This window comes from Canis aureus, chromosome 16, assembly GCF_053574225.1.
Source record: "Canis aureus isolate CA01 chromosome 16, VMU_Caureus_v.1.0, whole genome shotgun sequence".
Taxonomy (NCBI): Eukaryota; Metazoa; Chordata; class Mammalia; order Carnivora; family Canidae; genus Canis; species Canis aureus.
Window position 1 is genome coordinate 609,439 of NC_135626.1, and position 16,104 is coordinate 625,542.

The 16,104-nt window shown below is 48.5% G+C and overlaps 1 protein-coding gene and 1 long non-coding RNA gene across 10 annotated transcripts in view; one reads left to right on the forward strand and one right to left on the reverse strand.

Annotated features, from left to right (window-relative positions):
• The window catches only part of TTLL11 (tubulin tyrosine ligase like 11), a 244,759-nt gene extending 239,278 nt beyond the window's left edge, over positions 1 to 5,481 (reverse strand). For 3 of the 7 annotated variants that reach the window (XM_077850529.1, XM_077850528.1, XM_077850533.1), the window contains exons 1-2: positions 4,936 to 5,481; positions 4,306 to 4,416 (exon numbers count right to left, since the gene is read on the reverse strand). In XM_077850529.1, coding sequence (XP_077706655.1) covers positions 4,306 to 4,416; positions 4,936 to 5,307 — 483 coding nt within the window. In that variant the 5' untranslated portion in view covers positions 5,308 to 5,481. The other 4 variants (XM_077850531.1, XM_077850530.1, XM_077850537.1 and 1 more) reach the window with 2 other exon arrangements.
• Positions 4,654 to 13,564, forward strand: LOC144285459 (uncharacterized). Of its 3 annotated transcripts, none has more exons than XR_013353711.1 (4): positions 4,654 to 4,772; positions 5,981 to 6,246; positions 8,765 to 10,152; positions 10,277 to 13,564. It is a non-coding gene; the product is annotated as an uncharacterized LOC144285459 (long non-coding RNA). The 3 variants fall into 3 exon arrangements; XR_013353712.1 differs by lacking the exon at positions 4,654 to 4,772 and having other exon boundaries at positions 5,621 to 6,246; positions 8,765 to 9,632; positions 10,076 to 10,152; XR_013353710.1 differs by lacking the exon at positions 4,654 to 4,772 and having other exon boundaries at positions 5,621 to 6,246.
• The last annotated feature ends 2,540 nt before the right edge of the window (positions 13,565 to 16,104 follow it).

Genomic DNA, 16,104 nt, shown 5'->3' on the forward strand with positions numbered 1-16,104 from the left:
CCCTCTGCCAGGCAAGATATATTTCCACATGCTTTATTTTAAGTCCTATTTGCAATATCGCTCTCCTGGTTCTGAGTGACTCTGTCATTTGAGAGTTATGCATCAAACAAATGGGAGGGTTAACCAGTGGAGAATTATAAAACACCCCAGCAAGTAAGTTTCGGAACAAGAAAGACCACTGTTTGAGCCCGGACTCCCTCTCTTGCTGCGCCCACCTCAATTTCTTCAAGCATTATCTGGGACTAATGATAATCAAGCAACTCCTGGCAGGGTAGATTTTAACAAAGGATTTGTAAGGAAAACAGCGTAGGACTGTACACTGATTCTAAGCACAGGCCCTGGATGGCTCTGCCACTTGTTACCTGTGGCTGTGGGCTAGCCCTGTACCAACCTCTCCCTAAGCCTCAATTTCCTCATCTGTAATTTGGAAATGAGAGGAGGATCTACTTTGGGGGTTGCTGTGGGGATTAAATAAAACAATCCATAGTAAATGTCTGATATAATATTTAATGAACATAAACCTCTTAGTGCAATGCCTAGCACATAACAGATATTTAATAAACAGTAACTGATATTACATAAGTTTTAAATAGAACCATATAATAAATGTATACATATTCTAAAGAAGGCTGGATAAACTTCAGAAAACAACCCAGGTTTCAGAGTCTCTGAAACAAAGAGTTTACACTGTAACAGATCTTGGGACAGGGACTTATGCAAGCTGTTACCAACAAAGGTCCTTCTATTGAATCTCTCAGCGCCTATATTCATGTCAGCTAGCTGGTGTCCATGGCACCTCCGTGCACATACATATACACAACCTACATCTCCAAGGAAGGCAGCTCATAACAAGAGCGGCATCTACTCTCCTTGGTATCTTTTCCCTAAGGTTTCTTTACTAATGGTGTCAAAACTGCAAAAGAATACACAGGGGGCAGGGAAAGAGTCTCACACAATTGGAAGAAGACCATACAATTCCCTAAATATTTATTGAGCATCTACTATGAGCCAGGAATCATCTCTCTCTTTCATGTCATAACTTCAATAGTGACTCCATAAACCTGATTTTGCTATTCTCAAATAAACTTTTGTCATATCTATTAAGTTTACAGAGCCATCATTTACAGAATTTTCCTTTGCAAGGCAAATTCATTATCATGAACATGACTGGATTAGACCTGACCAGAGTGGATATAACTGAAAACCGAATCATCAGAGAGTTGGCGTGGTACACCTGGGGCTGAGAGAGTGGGCAAGCAAAGCTGAGTCTATATATGGCAAGATTCTGTAATCATATTCAGGCAGAAGCACAAGTTTCTTGGCATGGCCTCCAACATCCTCCATGATCTGGCTCCTTCTCCATCTCTCCCCACTCTCCCACATGCTCCCTATCATCCCATTCTGCATATAAAATCTGTCCCATACTCCCTGCCTTTGTTCCAACTCTGTGAGGAATGGCCTTTACCTCTTCAACTCCCAGACTGGCCTGCATGTCTGTCTTTCACACTGGAAGTTGCTGGAGGACAAGGAGTGAATCCCATTCACATCTGTATCTGTAACTCCAACCTGGGGTCTGCAGATAGAGATCCATTAGGAAACAGTCAGAAGAGTCCAGAACTGAAGGCTGGTTCCAAATGGAGCTCTGTTTCAAATGCTAGCTTGGCCATTTATCAGCCATATGACCCTTGGATAAGTTAACCTCTGTGTGCTTCAATTTACTCTTTCATAAAATGGAGACAGGAGGCATTTTACTGAGTTGTTGGGGAAATCAAATCACTGTAAATACATGAAGCACTCAGAAGAGTACCTGGCACAGGATAAGAGTTATGTAAGAATTCATCATATTTGCCGATATTTCATAAAACATTGCTGTTAAATGTATGTGTAATAAAGAAAAGTGAAGGAGGAAGGGAGACTGTGTCCCGTAGCTGAGCAAACACTGAGTTCACATGCTGGCTACATGCTGTCCTGCTAAATGGATCATGTGGTGTGGCCCCTCACTATGCACTCACAAAGGAAACACTGGGTTTTTACCCTGGTTGGTGTCCATGACCTTATTTCTTACCTGGGCTACCCGCCCACCCCTGCCAGAGCCAGCTAGCTGGGTACTCCCAAATCGTGCAGCAACAGCACAGCATGACATACCAGGGACACCGCTCAGTCCCTTGTGTCCCAGCCCCCACTGGAGATATCCCTGCTCCTAGAACATTGTGCTGAGCATTATAAATGATCTTGTCCAACATCTCTCCCTAACAGAAATACTGAGGTCTGGAGAGGTAGTGTCTGCACCTTCTTAGTACCCCCTTTAAAAAGGCTACTTTGTCATGCAGTCAACTTTACAGTAGGTACTAAAAATAGCATCATCCTAGTTTAAAGCTGGACGGAACTCAAGGTTTACCTACTCTAGTACTTTTGAAACTCTACCTTTTAGGGTGTCAGGATGAACTGTGAGCTCTGTGGCAAGTATCTCATTCATTCATTTGGTGAATATTTATTGAACACCTATGGTGTAACCCAAGCCAAATACCACTCCTGCCCTCCCAGGAGGACCAGGTCCTCACAGACTCATAGCGAAGAGTGGCATTAAGCAAACAATCACACACCTAATAGTAAAGTCCTATTGTTGTGAGTGAATTTGCTTTAAAATACGCCAGAAAGAGTAACTCTTACTTACCTGTCAATATGCTTTCTGAGCAAGAAGAAAAAGGCAGAGCTGGGGCAGAGAGGGCAGTTACAGGTAGGGCCTGGAAACTACCCACTCCACTGGGTTCACCAGTGCCAGGGTCTTGTGTAGACTAACGTTACTATTATGCGGCTACAGGAGAGCCTGGGAACCACTGAACTAACCCAACCGACCCTGTTTGACAGACAGGTAAACGAAGAGGCCTAAAGAGTTTAACTCACTTGACAAACTAGCAGAGTCAATACATGGAAGAAATTTAAAATCTTTTAGTGGCTCACACAGTCTGCCAAAAACAAATTCACATCCCACAGCATGGCCCCTGGTCTGAACCCTTCTCATTTCTCCAGCCTCCACCTCACTACTATCCTGCTGCCCACTGATATCCAGCCACTCGGAACTATATGCAACACCCCAAATGGACCTCTGCTATACCCCTACTATGCTCTCTACCAGATATCCAAAGTTGACAGCCCCTAGATAACTCCCACTCCTTTTCAGCACTCAGAACTCAGCTTACAACTCTCTCCTCCAGGAAGCTCTTCTCGAGATGGCGAAGCTCCCTCTTCTCCCATAGCACTTACAGCTTTACACAGGGACAGGGAAACACTCATCACATAATGTATTCATCCATTCAACAAACATTTATGGAACACTTTCTACATGCCATGCATCTGAGGATACAGCAGCAAACAAAACAAAGCCCCTTGCCCTCATGGAACTTACATTCTAATAAGGGAAGCAGATAACAAACAAACAATACACGATATAGTATCAAGTAGAGTTTAGTGCCATAAAAAAAAATAAAATAAAATAAAGAAGAGCAAGGGTCGGAGGAGGGATCACAAAGAAGGCTTCTCTGAGGAGGTGGCATTTGCTCAGAGATCAAAAGCAACAGAGCAAGCCATGCAAATAACTGGGGAAAGAACATTTTGGGAAGTAGCAACAAAGACCCTATAATCACCGCAATGACTTGTTTTACTTGTGTTTTTATTCCTACTGAACAATTAAGGTCCTTGAGGGCAAAGGTTAAGCGTTTTTGATTCCCAGGGTCCAGCATCCATAGCGGACACTCACAGACTGTGAGCATGAACCTGGCGCGTATGCCTGCTGGTTTCTGAGACCTTCTGGTTCCACCTCCCAAGATCTAGCCGGCTTCGTGTCTGTCTCTCCCACAGGGCTAAGCTAAGCACAGGCCCTCCTTGGGCCAGTCGGCCTCACCTGATTCTGCGGCTTGGTTTCAGTCCCTGGATTCTCTCTTCGTTAGGACCACAGCACTGACAAGTCCTCCCTCACATCACTGGCCCAGGTCTGCGCCCCTGTCCGGAGCTGGGAGCCCTCCTTCCAGCTTTCCTAGGCACGCAAGTCCTCCTCTGAATCCCGCAAGGCCCAAGCCTGGGGGCCCTGACGCCCGGAGTCAGACTTCCCCAGTGGCTAACCCCTACCTTCCCGGAAGTCTACCCTGCCTGATTCCTGACTTCTCTCCAAACTACACGACTCCTTCCCTTTGGGACATCAACCTCCTGACCTCATCAGTCCTTTCCGGGGCCGCCTCTCCACGTGTCGCAACTTCGTAAAACCGTTTCTGGATGTCTGCCGTGGCCAAAGCACAGAGAGCTAAGTACCTGAGTCTTCATGCTGCCTCCTGTAGGTTCCTGTTCCCTCAGCAGACCGTCCGGGTCTCGGTCTCCAGACTGGACGGCCCTAAATCTCACAATCACACCACTCCTGGGACCCTGCGGAATAGCCTGAGGAGCTGAAAAATCAAGTCAGACGACCCTCTGCACCCCAGCGCCCCCGCCGGGCCTAAGATGGGTTCAGGGATGAACGACCCATGACCCATGACCCATTCCCCTGTCCATCCACCACTTCTGGACGTGCGCTGTAGGCCAAGCCCTAGGATGTAAATAAAACACGGTCCCTGCACGGAGGACAAGACGCGGACGGGGTGGCGGTGGTGGCGGTGGTGGTGGTGATGGTGGTGATGGGCTGTGGTAGGATCAGCTGCCGTCGGCGGCGCACTCGCACCAGGGCGAGTCTTCCGATGCCAACAAGACTAGGAGACTCCGCGGGGCGGAAACAGGCCTGAGAGGTGAGGCGGCTTGCTCCAGGTCGCACGGCCGGGCGGCAGGGCGGGGTGGTACCTGGGGCAGGTGGGCGCTCCGAGGTGCAGGCGCAGGTGCAGGTGCAGGTGCCCCTCCCCCCCCCCCCCCCCCCCCGAGCCACGCGCCGCGCCGCGCCCGGCCGGGCCTCACCTCTTTCCACCGGAGCTGGCGGATGCTGATCTTCAGCGCGCCCAGGGAGGTCCTGGCCTTGGAGCTGTCCACGGTGACCGGCCGCGGGGGGCGCAACTCGTCCGCCGGGTTCCCCGAGCTCCGCCCGCAGCCCCGGCCCTTGCCCGCGGCCTCCCGGTGCAGGCGGAGGCCCCGCGCCCGGGCGGGCTGCGGCGGGGGCGGGACGGCGCTGGCATCGCCCTCCCGGGCCGCGCGGGGCCTCCCCGGGGCGCGCTCCTCCCGCGGCTCCTCGGGCGCCTCCCGCTCCGGCTCCCCCGCGGCGCCCGCGTCCAGGCCGACCCGCTCCGCCTCCCGCCCGGCCGCCGGCTCCCGGTCGCCGCTGCCCCGCCGCATGGCGCTCAGGGCCGCCGCCGCCGCCGCCCCGACCCGCCGCCACGCGCCGCCGCGGCCACGCGCTCCCCGGCCCTGCCCGTCGCCATGACCGCTCGGGCTCCGGCTGACCGGGCGGCCGCCGCCGCGGGACGGGGCCCGCGAAGGGACAATCGCCGCCGGAGCCGCGGCGACTCCCTGGGCGACGGCGCCCACGTGGCCAGGCCTGTCACAGAGGCGGCGGCGGCCATCTTGGAAGAGGGCGGAAGCCCTGGCGCTCCGAGGGCGCAGAGCTGGGCGGGGCCGGAGCTGAGCTGCGGGGCTGCGGGGCTGCGGGGCTGCGGGGCACGAGCGTGTCACCCCCGTGGGCTCCTGCGCGCCGCGCCGGGGGACTGCGGGCGACGGACACGAACCTCTCAGCAACAGGCTCACGTCCCCGGCCCCCATCAGCGGTCGTGGGGACAACTCCAGGCTGCACGAGCTCCAGATTTTGACCTTTTTTAGGTGTGCAGCTCGATGGAATTAAGTGCATTCACATCACCGTGCACAAACCATCCCCAACATGCGGGTCTGGAACCGTTTTCATCTTCTCAAATTGAAACTCTGCATCCACTAAACCATGTCTCTCTCCCCATCCTCCCTCCGCCTGCTCCTGGCAACCACCATTCTACTGTCCCTATGCACTTAACTCCTCCAGGGACCTCATTACATGCAACTGGGATGGTGCAACCTTTGTCCCTCTGCGTCTAGCTGATTTCACCAGCATAGTGCCGTCACCACTCATCCACGCGGTAGCAGATCCCAGAAGGGCATTCCTTTTTAAGATCGAATAATGGTTTGCTGCACGAATCTAGCACACTGTCTCTACCCCACTCATCTGTCAGTGGACATTCGGATTGCTTCCACCTGTTGGTTATTGAGAATAATGCTGCAGTGAGCAAGGGTGCACAAATACCTTTTCAGGTAGGTCCCTGGTTTCATTTCTTTTGGGCCGCAATATATATATTTTTAAAGAGTATTTATTCATGAGAGACTCCGAGAGGGAGGCAGAGACACAGGCAGAGGGAGAAGCAGGCTCCATGCAGGGAACCCGATGCGGGACTCGATCCCGGGACCCTGAGATCACGACCTGAGCCAAAGGCAGATGCTCAACCCCTGAGCCCCCCAGGGGCCAATCCAAGGAGAGGGTTCTCCCCTCTCACCTTTGGGAGTCACATTTGTTTGTTTAGGGGAATGCAGTTGGGAAAGTGTAACAGCACCCCCAGACTGAAGACAGTAACTGCAACAGCTCACAGGTGGCCCCTTTTTCGTCACTCGTCTCCCCTGGTCTCTTGTTTCTTTCTTTTGGCCCAAGGGTGCCCTGCTTCAATAAACTGCCTTGAAATGTACCAGTCATAAACCCAAGAGGGCCAAACGTCCTTTTAGCAGCAGAGGGCGCTCCCATCTCTCTCTGGAAGCCACCGTGTTTACTTCAGTGTTTTAAGTGTAGTCATGCGACTGCTGGTACCTGAGTTAATTGGCACAAATAACTTATTTAGAATGCAGGCTCTTGAACCCCAACCCCAGAGATTTTGATGCAGAATATCTGGGCGGGACTGGGAGTCTGTATGTTAAATTAGTTCCTCTGCTGACTCTAAGGCACCTAGTGTCAAGAACCACTTATCTAGTCTGTCTCAAGGCCTCTAGAGATCCTTGGAGCTGTCCGTGGTACCAAAGAGAAGCCCCCACCCTACCCCACCCATCTCTGCACCAACCTACTCGCCCCACTAAATCCTGTCTCTCCTCTATCCCTGGTCTTATCGAGGGTTACTGCCTTTATTCAGTCATCCCTGCTTGAAAGTTGCAAGGTCTTAACTTATTACTCTCCCTGGCCTCCTAAAACCAGCCCATCTCCAAGTCTTAAGAGGTTTTACACAGGGATGCCTGGTTGGCTCAGTGGTTTAGCACCTGCCTTTGGCCCAGGGTGTGATCCTGGAGTCCTGGGATCAAGTCCCACATCGGGCTCCCCGCATGGAGCCTGCTTCTCCCTCTGCCTGTGTCTCTGCCTCTCCCTCTCTCCCTCTCTCAGTGTCTCTCATGAATAAATAAATAAAATCTTTTTTTTTAAAAGAGGTTTTACACAGAAATGTCTCTCTCATCTTTTCTCCCTTGTCCATCTTTATTATCATTGTTCCAGTTCAGGCCATCAGCCTGGACCATTGCACGAGCCCCCTCCTGGGCCGCCCTACATCAGACCCCACTTGGATGTCTCCCTCTTGGATAAGCCTTCCTCGGTGCCAAGCGGAAATAGTTACATTCTCTGCCTTCTACTGACATACATGATAACCCTCTGTCATGGTCTGCCTGCACTGTGTAGAAATCATCTTAGCCTCCTCCATAAGTCTGGGAAGGACCATGTCTGATCTGATTCATCTCCATATGGCATTTCCAGGGGCTAGAACAAAGAGGTCCTCAGAAAGTAATGTGAATGATAATTTAATAGTCCTTTTCCACTTCATTTGCCAAATCTGGAAATGCCATTCCAGATTCATATTCATTTGGCCTTGCATCTCAAAACTCTGTGTCAGGGCCTTTGCACATGTCCTTCCTGCTGCCTAAAGCACTCTTTCTCTAGAACTCTGTCCACTTTTCCTTCAGCATTTAGTGTAAATGATACATCTATGGAGGTACCTCTGATTTCTCAATCTAAATCAGACCTCCTTAGAGGAAATAATGATGCAAGAGAGAAAAACAGGAGGAATCACAAGGCAGTGCACAGTTAAGTGCCAAATAAGACAAGGAGTAAAAAAATTACTTAGGAGTTCAAGGAATAGAGAATTTACTGTGAACTGGAAAGCCAGATAAGACTTCCTCTGAGAGACGGAATATAAACTGAGTCTCCAAGATAAACTAAGAATCAGGCAGGTAGAAAGTAGGGGCATGGTCATTCTGGAGGCTGTGGACAGGGCTGCCATGTGCAATCCTGCAGGTGACCCAAGAGGCCTCAGAAGGGCTGAACTCCACCTTGATCTCTGCCCACTAACCCTCAGCCATTGAGACTTTGTCCACCGGAAGGCGGCACCTTTATCAATTGGTTCAAAGGCTCCCAGGGCTTGTGGAGGTCCTATCCTGAGAAAGAGGTGAAGAAAAAGGCATAGTGCAAGTAGATTTAAGAAGGGGATAATCACAAGTCCCTTTGGGGAGCAGGGAGCAGACTGCACTGGTTGAAACAAACATCTTAGAGGAAGGGAAATGAGGAAACAAGGCTCATTTGATTTCATTGCCAGGCCTTTGAACATGTCAGTAAGTTCTGACTCCTCAGGAAGCTTGAAGAGCTTATGGAAAATCCAAACCCAAATGGGGCTCCTCAAAGAGAAGCCTCAGTTACAGCTGCTGAGGAGCAAACAATGGGTTAGAATCAGGGACTCAAACAACTTCTCAAAAACATAAAAATGCGTACAAAAGTAGATCCCTCCCTTAGTCGTCTCCTTTTCCTTCACAGCACTCATCACAGTGTACAGTGGGAGTCCAGTTCACTTGTTTCTCTGTCGTGGTCTGTCATGCCAGCCAGAGTCCAAGTGCCAGAAGCAAGGTGTGTGCTGTCCTTGTTGACCACCGTATATCCCAGTGCCTGCCAGAACTGTTTTTTGAATGAACGAACAGAAAAAGAAAACTCAGATATTCAACAATAAGGAAATAGTTGCACAGACGGTAGAAGATACTGCCGATGACAGCTTTAGCCGCTTGGAAAATGTTGATGATGTAACAGTAAGCAGACTGGTGCATTGCAATTACAATGCTGAAAAACTGTCCTGCTTAAATGGGGCCTGGAAGAATATAGAGACAAATGAGAACAGCTGTGGTGCTAGAGGCACGAGATCTTGGTTGAATTTGCCTCTCAATTTGGGCAAACTGGGTCAACCTTGGGGGTCTTCATATCTTTAGACCGAGAAATCCATCCAATTTCTAAATACTTCTGCTACAAATCAGAAAGGCAGACTTAAGCTTGCCGTGGTTATGTTACCAGGAAACCTCTCTGCTCCAGGCACCGTCCTAAGCATTTTACATACGTCATGTCATGTAATCTTCACAACAGCCCTGGGATACGTCCCGCTATTAATCACATTTTACAGATAGACAAAGAAATTATTATTCAGAGAGTCACTTGCCCAAGTCACACAGCTAGTAAAGGGCTCAAACTCAGCATGATGTGACACCAGCACCCAGCTCCAAGCACCCACACTCATCGCCACACCAGGACCTTGTGCACAAAAATACTCAACCTATGGAAAAGAAGGGGGAAAAAAGAGAGACAAGCCAAAAGACAGACACTTAACTATAGAGAACAAACAGATGGTACCAGAGGGGAGGTAAGGAGGGGGAGGCGGGTGAAGTAGGTGAAAGGGATTCAGAGGATACTTATCATGATGAGCACTGAGAAATGTATGGAACTATTGAATCACCGTATTGTACACCTGGAACTAATATAAGACTCTATGTTAATTATATTGGAATTAAAATTTTTTAAATTTTTAAATAAAAACTGAAAAAATTTAAAAATAAAAGCTAAAAACATACTCAACACGTTATACATAACTGAGCCCATATGTATGTCTATGTGTTTATGTATAAATATATATACATGCTAATCCTCAGCTATGTGAAAATCATATTCAGGGAAAAACACTGGAAGCCAATATGTCAATATATTAATAGTGGTTGTTCTGGATGGTAGAATTAGAGTGACTGACTTTCTTCTTTCTTCTTTTCTATATTTTCTTTTTTGTTGTTGTTAAATACACTCCATGCCCAGCATGCAGCCCAAATGCAGGGCTTGAACTCACAACCCTGGGATCAAGAATCGGACGCTTAACCCACCGAGCCACTCAGGTGCCCTTATTCTTTTCTATATTTTACAAATTTTCTGCAGCGAAGATTGCATTGCTTTGATTACTGGAAAAATATAATTTTTAAATTTGAAAAATGTCCTTTGATTGTTCTGTCATTTTTACAGCAAGTCCATTTCGGAGGAAAGACGCAGGAAGGAACAGTTCAAGGAAGAGGGCTAGGAGATCGCAGTTTCCGTCCTGTTAGTATCAAAGAGCACCACCAGGTGGCTCCTGTGGCCCAGTTTTTCCCAGAGGCTGGAGCTGCATGAGGCCTGGGGAAGGTCTGCAGCAAGGAGCATCTGAGCAAAACGTCACAGTAGAGTCCCGTCTGGCTCTATTTGCAAGCACACTTTTGCACCTCGTGGCTTTTGCAAGTGTTGCTGTTTCTGCCTGGTGCATCCTCCTCTACACCCCATTGACCCACCATCTGGTCAGTGCGCTGTTTATCCTTACAGCTCAGACCCAAAATCTCCTCCTCCTCTTAGATCAGATGATAGAGCACCCAGGAGCTCCAGGGGTCCTGGAATAGCGAGTGATCAATCGAGATGAGTGAGCAGAAAACTCCGTGTAGAGTTCTGGGGTAACTGTTTCTGAAATAAGTGGTTTCTTTTTGAATAACGATACTAGCCATTGTTCACAGTGCACCTGTGTATGAGCCAAGACATCAGTCTTCTGCTCTTGAACTAGACCTTCCACCATCAACTCTCTTGGGGCTCTAGTTTGCCAACTGCAGATCTTGGGTTGGGTCTTGTCAGCTTCCATAATCACATGAGCCAATTCTTTATAATCTATTGGTGCTTTTTCTATGCATCTATACAGTAATATGCATCCAGAAAGTTCTATGGATTTCCACAAACTGAACATATGCATGTAACCAACAACCAAATCCAGATTCAGAACATCCCCAGCACCCCGGAAGCGCCCCCATATGTCTCTTTCAATCATCTTCCACCCACCCCAGGGTAACCACTTTCCTGACTTCTAATGAAATGGATCAGATTTATCTAAAATATAGTAAATTTTAGCTGACTTCGAGTTTTTAAATAAATTCAAGCCATACATGATCCACTTGGTGCAGAGAGGATCAGTATGGGGAATAAGGGAGAGTGGGGCAAAGTCCACAGGCACTGGGGCTCCGATTCATGGCAGGGCCTAGAAAACTTTGTGTGATGTCTATCAGATGAGCCCCCCCTTCCCACCCCTGGCCACCTTACCTTCACGCTGTGAGTAGGAGTGGGGAGGCAGGGTTCTGGAGGACCTGAGGAGGGAGGCTGGCAGAGAGCATAGCTGGAGGAAAGCCCCAGAGTGGTGACCTCAGAACGCAAGGAGCAATGGGGTGCTGGTGGGGGTGGTAAAGACATGGGAAGGTTGGCAGGGCAGTGTCAAAACAGTCTTCTTCCCATAGTCGTGGGGATCGCTGGGAGGCTTTCAAGCAGAAGACTGACAGGGTCAGATTTCTATTTCAGAAAGAACGCTCTGAGCACTGAGAAGTAGAAATAACGAGCATGTACTGAGCTGGACACTGCTCCAAGCCCTTGACTTGCGTTATCAAGCTCAGTGTTCGCAGCAACCGAGGAAGTAGCCTTAGGATCCGCCATTTACACATCAGCCTTCAGCACGCAAGAAGAGCGCCCACATTCCTGCGACCGAAGGGGCAGAGCCCACTGTGGCTCAGAGCCCGACCCTTAACCATACTCTGCCTTAGAAGGGGTGCGGGGAACAGGGCCGGAAGTAGAAAGACTGGGGAGGAGTCTACTGCAGTTAAGCAGCCGGAGGTGATACGGTGGGGGACTGTGGGGAGAGGTGCGAGGACTAGGGATCTTCCTGCTGCTTAGGCCACAGCAGTCTCCCTTCCCCTGGGCCCCAAACGCTTGCCCTGGACTTCATCGCACCAGCCTCACTCTGGGGGTCCCGGAGAACCCCAGCCTTCTCCTCCCTCACCATCACTAAAGATTCATCCTTTTAATACTTTTCACTCATCCAAGAAAGAAACTGGGGAGAGAGCAGGGCAGTGAGCCTGGGGTCTCACAACTCGGGTGTCTGCACTGGGGATCCTGACCCTCTGTGGGAGCCTTGGGGACCCCGGCCGCCTCTAGTTATCATCCCAAGGTTGGACGGGGCTGATCCCAGCTGTCTCCAGCCTCTTTCCCTTCTAGGCCTCTTCCTCCAGGCATCCCTCTTCCCTGTCTTCAACGGCTAGGGAAACCTCTTTTGAAAAGGGCTGCCAGGTGCCGGTGGGCAGCTGCCCCTGGTGGGCAGACCATCAGCAGGGGGAAGATGGCTCCAGGGAGAAAATGAAGCTGCAGAAGGAGGCCTGACTTGTCTGCCTCAAGAAAGAGAGAGGGAAGGAGGGAGAGAGGGAGACAGGAAGGAAACTAACATTTGCTTAGCAGTTCCAATACCGGCACAAATCTCCATGGTACAGATTATAGGGTTCTATAGAGCAAGCGTCAGCAAGCTTCTGTAAAGGGCCATGTGGCATGGAGTCTAGGCTTTGCAGGCTTCCTCTGCCCTTGTAGTAAGAGAACAGCCCTAGACAATATGTAAATGAGTGGACTAGCAGGGCTGGGTGCCAATAGAACATTATTTACAAAAACAGGCAGAAAAGATGATCACCATCATTGGTCATCAGGGAAATGCAATCCAGAATCACAATTAGAGACTATTTCAGACCCACTAAGATAGCTGTAATAAAAATAAAAAGAAAAAAAATAAAATAAAATAAAAGACAGGTAAGGTTAGTGAGGATGTGCAGAAACTAGAACCCTCATACACATGGTTCAATGTAAGCCGGTGTGGCTGCTTTGGAAAATGATAGGGCAGGTCCTCAAATGGCGATGAACACAGAGGTACCATGTGACCCAGCAATTCCACACCCAGGTGCACCCTCAAGAAAAATGAAAGCAAAAACCTCTAAGAGTGCAAATGGCAGCGCTATCCAGAGTAGTCCATCAACCAATACATGGGTAAATACAATGTGGCATCATCTGTTTAATGGGACACTTTGTCAATAAAAAAAGAATGAAGAAATACAAAATATATGAAATGTCTCAGAAAATAATGACATTAATCTCCAGGAACTACTGTAAACGGGCTCTATCATAATGAAGGGGTAAAGCAAGAAAGAGAAAGGCATGAGATTCACCAAGATTTGTAGCAAAAAGGAAAAATTTTAAAAAAGGAATTAAAGGGCAGCCCAGGTGGCTCAGTGGTTTAGCGTTGCCTTTGGCCTAGGATGTGATCCTGGAGACCTGGGATCGAGTCCCACGTCAGGCTCCCTGCGTGGAGCCTGCTTCTCCCTCTGCCTGTGTCTCTGCCTCTCTCTCTCTCTCTCTCTGTCTCTCATGAATAAATAAATAAAATCTTTTAAAAGAATCTTAAAAAAAATAAAATAAAAAGGAATTAAGTACTGACCCATGAGCCTTGAAAACATTATTCTAAGTGGGAGAAGCCAAATGTGTGTTTATGTTTCCATTCATATGTAATGTCCAGAGGAGGCCAATCTCTGAAGAGAAATTGTGGTTACTGAAGGCTGAGAGGGTTAAAGAGCTGGAGGCTGAGGGGCAAGAGATGCAGGATTTGGGGGAGAATTTTTAGGATGATGAAAATTGATGGTGGTGGGGAATGCACAAATCGGAATAAAACAAACTAGTGAATTACACACTTTAAAAATATGGATTGTATGGTATATGTCACATTGCAATAAAAATGTTAAAATAGTGAGCCAGATTCTTCCCACCAGCCATAGTTTGGCGATTTCAGTTATAAAATAGAGTGGTCAGGGTGTCTGGGTGGCTCAGTTGCTTAGGCATCTGCTTTGGCTCAGGTCTTGGTCTCGGGGTCCTGGGATCGAGCCCCTCATGGGGCTCACTGCGGAGTCTGCTTCTCCCTCTCCCGTTGCTCTTCGGCCCCCACCCCCTCTCTCTCAAATGAATAAGAAAATGGTTTAAAAAAAATAGAGTAGTCAGACTGAGTTGGAATTTTTGCTTTTTGTGTGACCTCAGGCAAGTTTGGTAACTTCTCTGTTCTCTACTGTCCTCAACTGAAAAGTAGGGTGATGATAATAGTACCTATATCAGAGTGTTGTAAAAATTAAGTGAGTTGAAATATGTAGAATGCCTACACATAAGGTATCTGTTGATGTTGATGATTATCCCGGTCCCCAGTTTAGAAGTGAAGAGACGGAGGCTGAGCCAGAGGGAGGCTCTCACCCAGGTCACACAGTAAATAAATGACAGAGCAGGAGCTCAAGGTTCCACATGTCCCGTGCTGAGTCCATGTTCTTTCCATTCTACTATTCCCTCATGCTGTCTCCTACTGATAGTCCAAGCTCACCAGGGGGCCCTGGCCTGGCCCTCCACCCCATGGCCTTCCGTTTGTCCTGTGCCAAGTGGGGACATTGGCCTGGATGCTCCTGAAGAACTTCAAAGAGCTGAATGTATGACATCTTACAAATTGGTGAAGAAGATAGAGTGGACATGGCAGGACTTGGGGTCCAGGCTCCATGCACCGTGTATACCTGTGCCATCAGCATTAAGCCCAGAGGCTGGATTTCCCACTTCCCTTGCTGGACTTCTATGCCAGCCCCCACGAGAAGAGGAGATGCATGATACTCTACTTACAGATGATACATTAACAGCCAGGCTTGGGAAGCAGTAAGCTGTGAGTCATGTAAAGGCAAAACAACACTGTCCTGAGCTCCCCGAGTGCTCTGTGGAAGCAGAGAATAAATACCTAACTTCAAATGACTTTTCTTAAAAGGTCAAAAGAAATTGAAATTTTTGTCTTTTGGAAAGCTGTCAGGGTTTAAAAGCAATCATCTGGATGCAATCAAGAGAGATGCCTCACCTGGGTCAAGAAGTGGGGGCTGCTGGGGCATCTCAGTGGAGTTGTGCTAGGAAAACACCCAACACTACATAAAGTTCACGTGTAACCCAACTTTGAAAGCAGTGTCAAAGAAAGATGGGAGAAGGGAGAGAGGGAGGGAGGGAAGAGAGAGATACGGAGACAGAGGAAAGAAAGAAGAAGAAAGAAAGAAAGAAGAAAGAAAGAAAGAAATGAAGGAAGGAAGGAAGGAAGGAAGGAAGGAAGGAAGGAAGGAAGGAAGGAAGGAAGGAAGGAAGAGAGAGAGAGAAAGAAAGAAAAGAAAGAAAGAAAGAAAGAAAGAAAGAAAGAAAGAAAGAAAGAAAGAAAGAAAGAAAAGAAAGAGAGGAAGGAAGGAAGAAAGAAAGAGAAAGATGAGAAAGATTTCTGATACTCCAATTGGGTCACTTGGAAAAGAAATCCTTTTCTTTTTTTTTTTTTTTTAAGAAATCCTTTTCTTGGTTGGTGTAGTGGTGAACTGAGGGAGAGCTGTCCTTCTATTTTCTTCCATTTCCCCTACCCTTCCCCAACCAATTAGCCACTGACACCCACATTGGCTCATTTTAGAAACTACCAAATGGATTTTGAGACAGCTTGAAGGATGTCTTAACCATTTCCCAGACAGGCCAGGTATGAAGACCACACAGGTGACTCTAACAGTCCTGTAACCTCTTGAACTCAAGTGCATGCCTCAAGCAGGACAGGCTGTTATGCTGCAGTGACAACTTCCACACACCCCCACCCAGTCTCAGCAGCTTAACAGAATACTCTATTTCTCACTCACATTATGTATACAGGACAGGGCTCTGCACATACATAGTTATCACTCAAGATCGTAAGACTGAGAGACAACACATGCATCTATGACCACCATGGGTGGCTTTTAAAGCCTCACACAGAGGGGATGCAAGCCAGCTCTGGAGAGATAGCACCGATCAGAGCAAGTGTAACTTCAGAGTTAGAGAAGATGCGGTCCTCTGTGATGGAGGAAGAGGGCCAGATATGTGTAGTGAGCCCTCTCTCCACAAGCACGGTGCATCTCAGAGAGCGACCAGGGCAATAGGCCCTAGATCCAGGAACCAAACTGTGA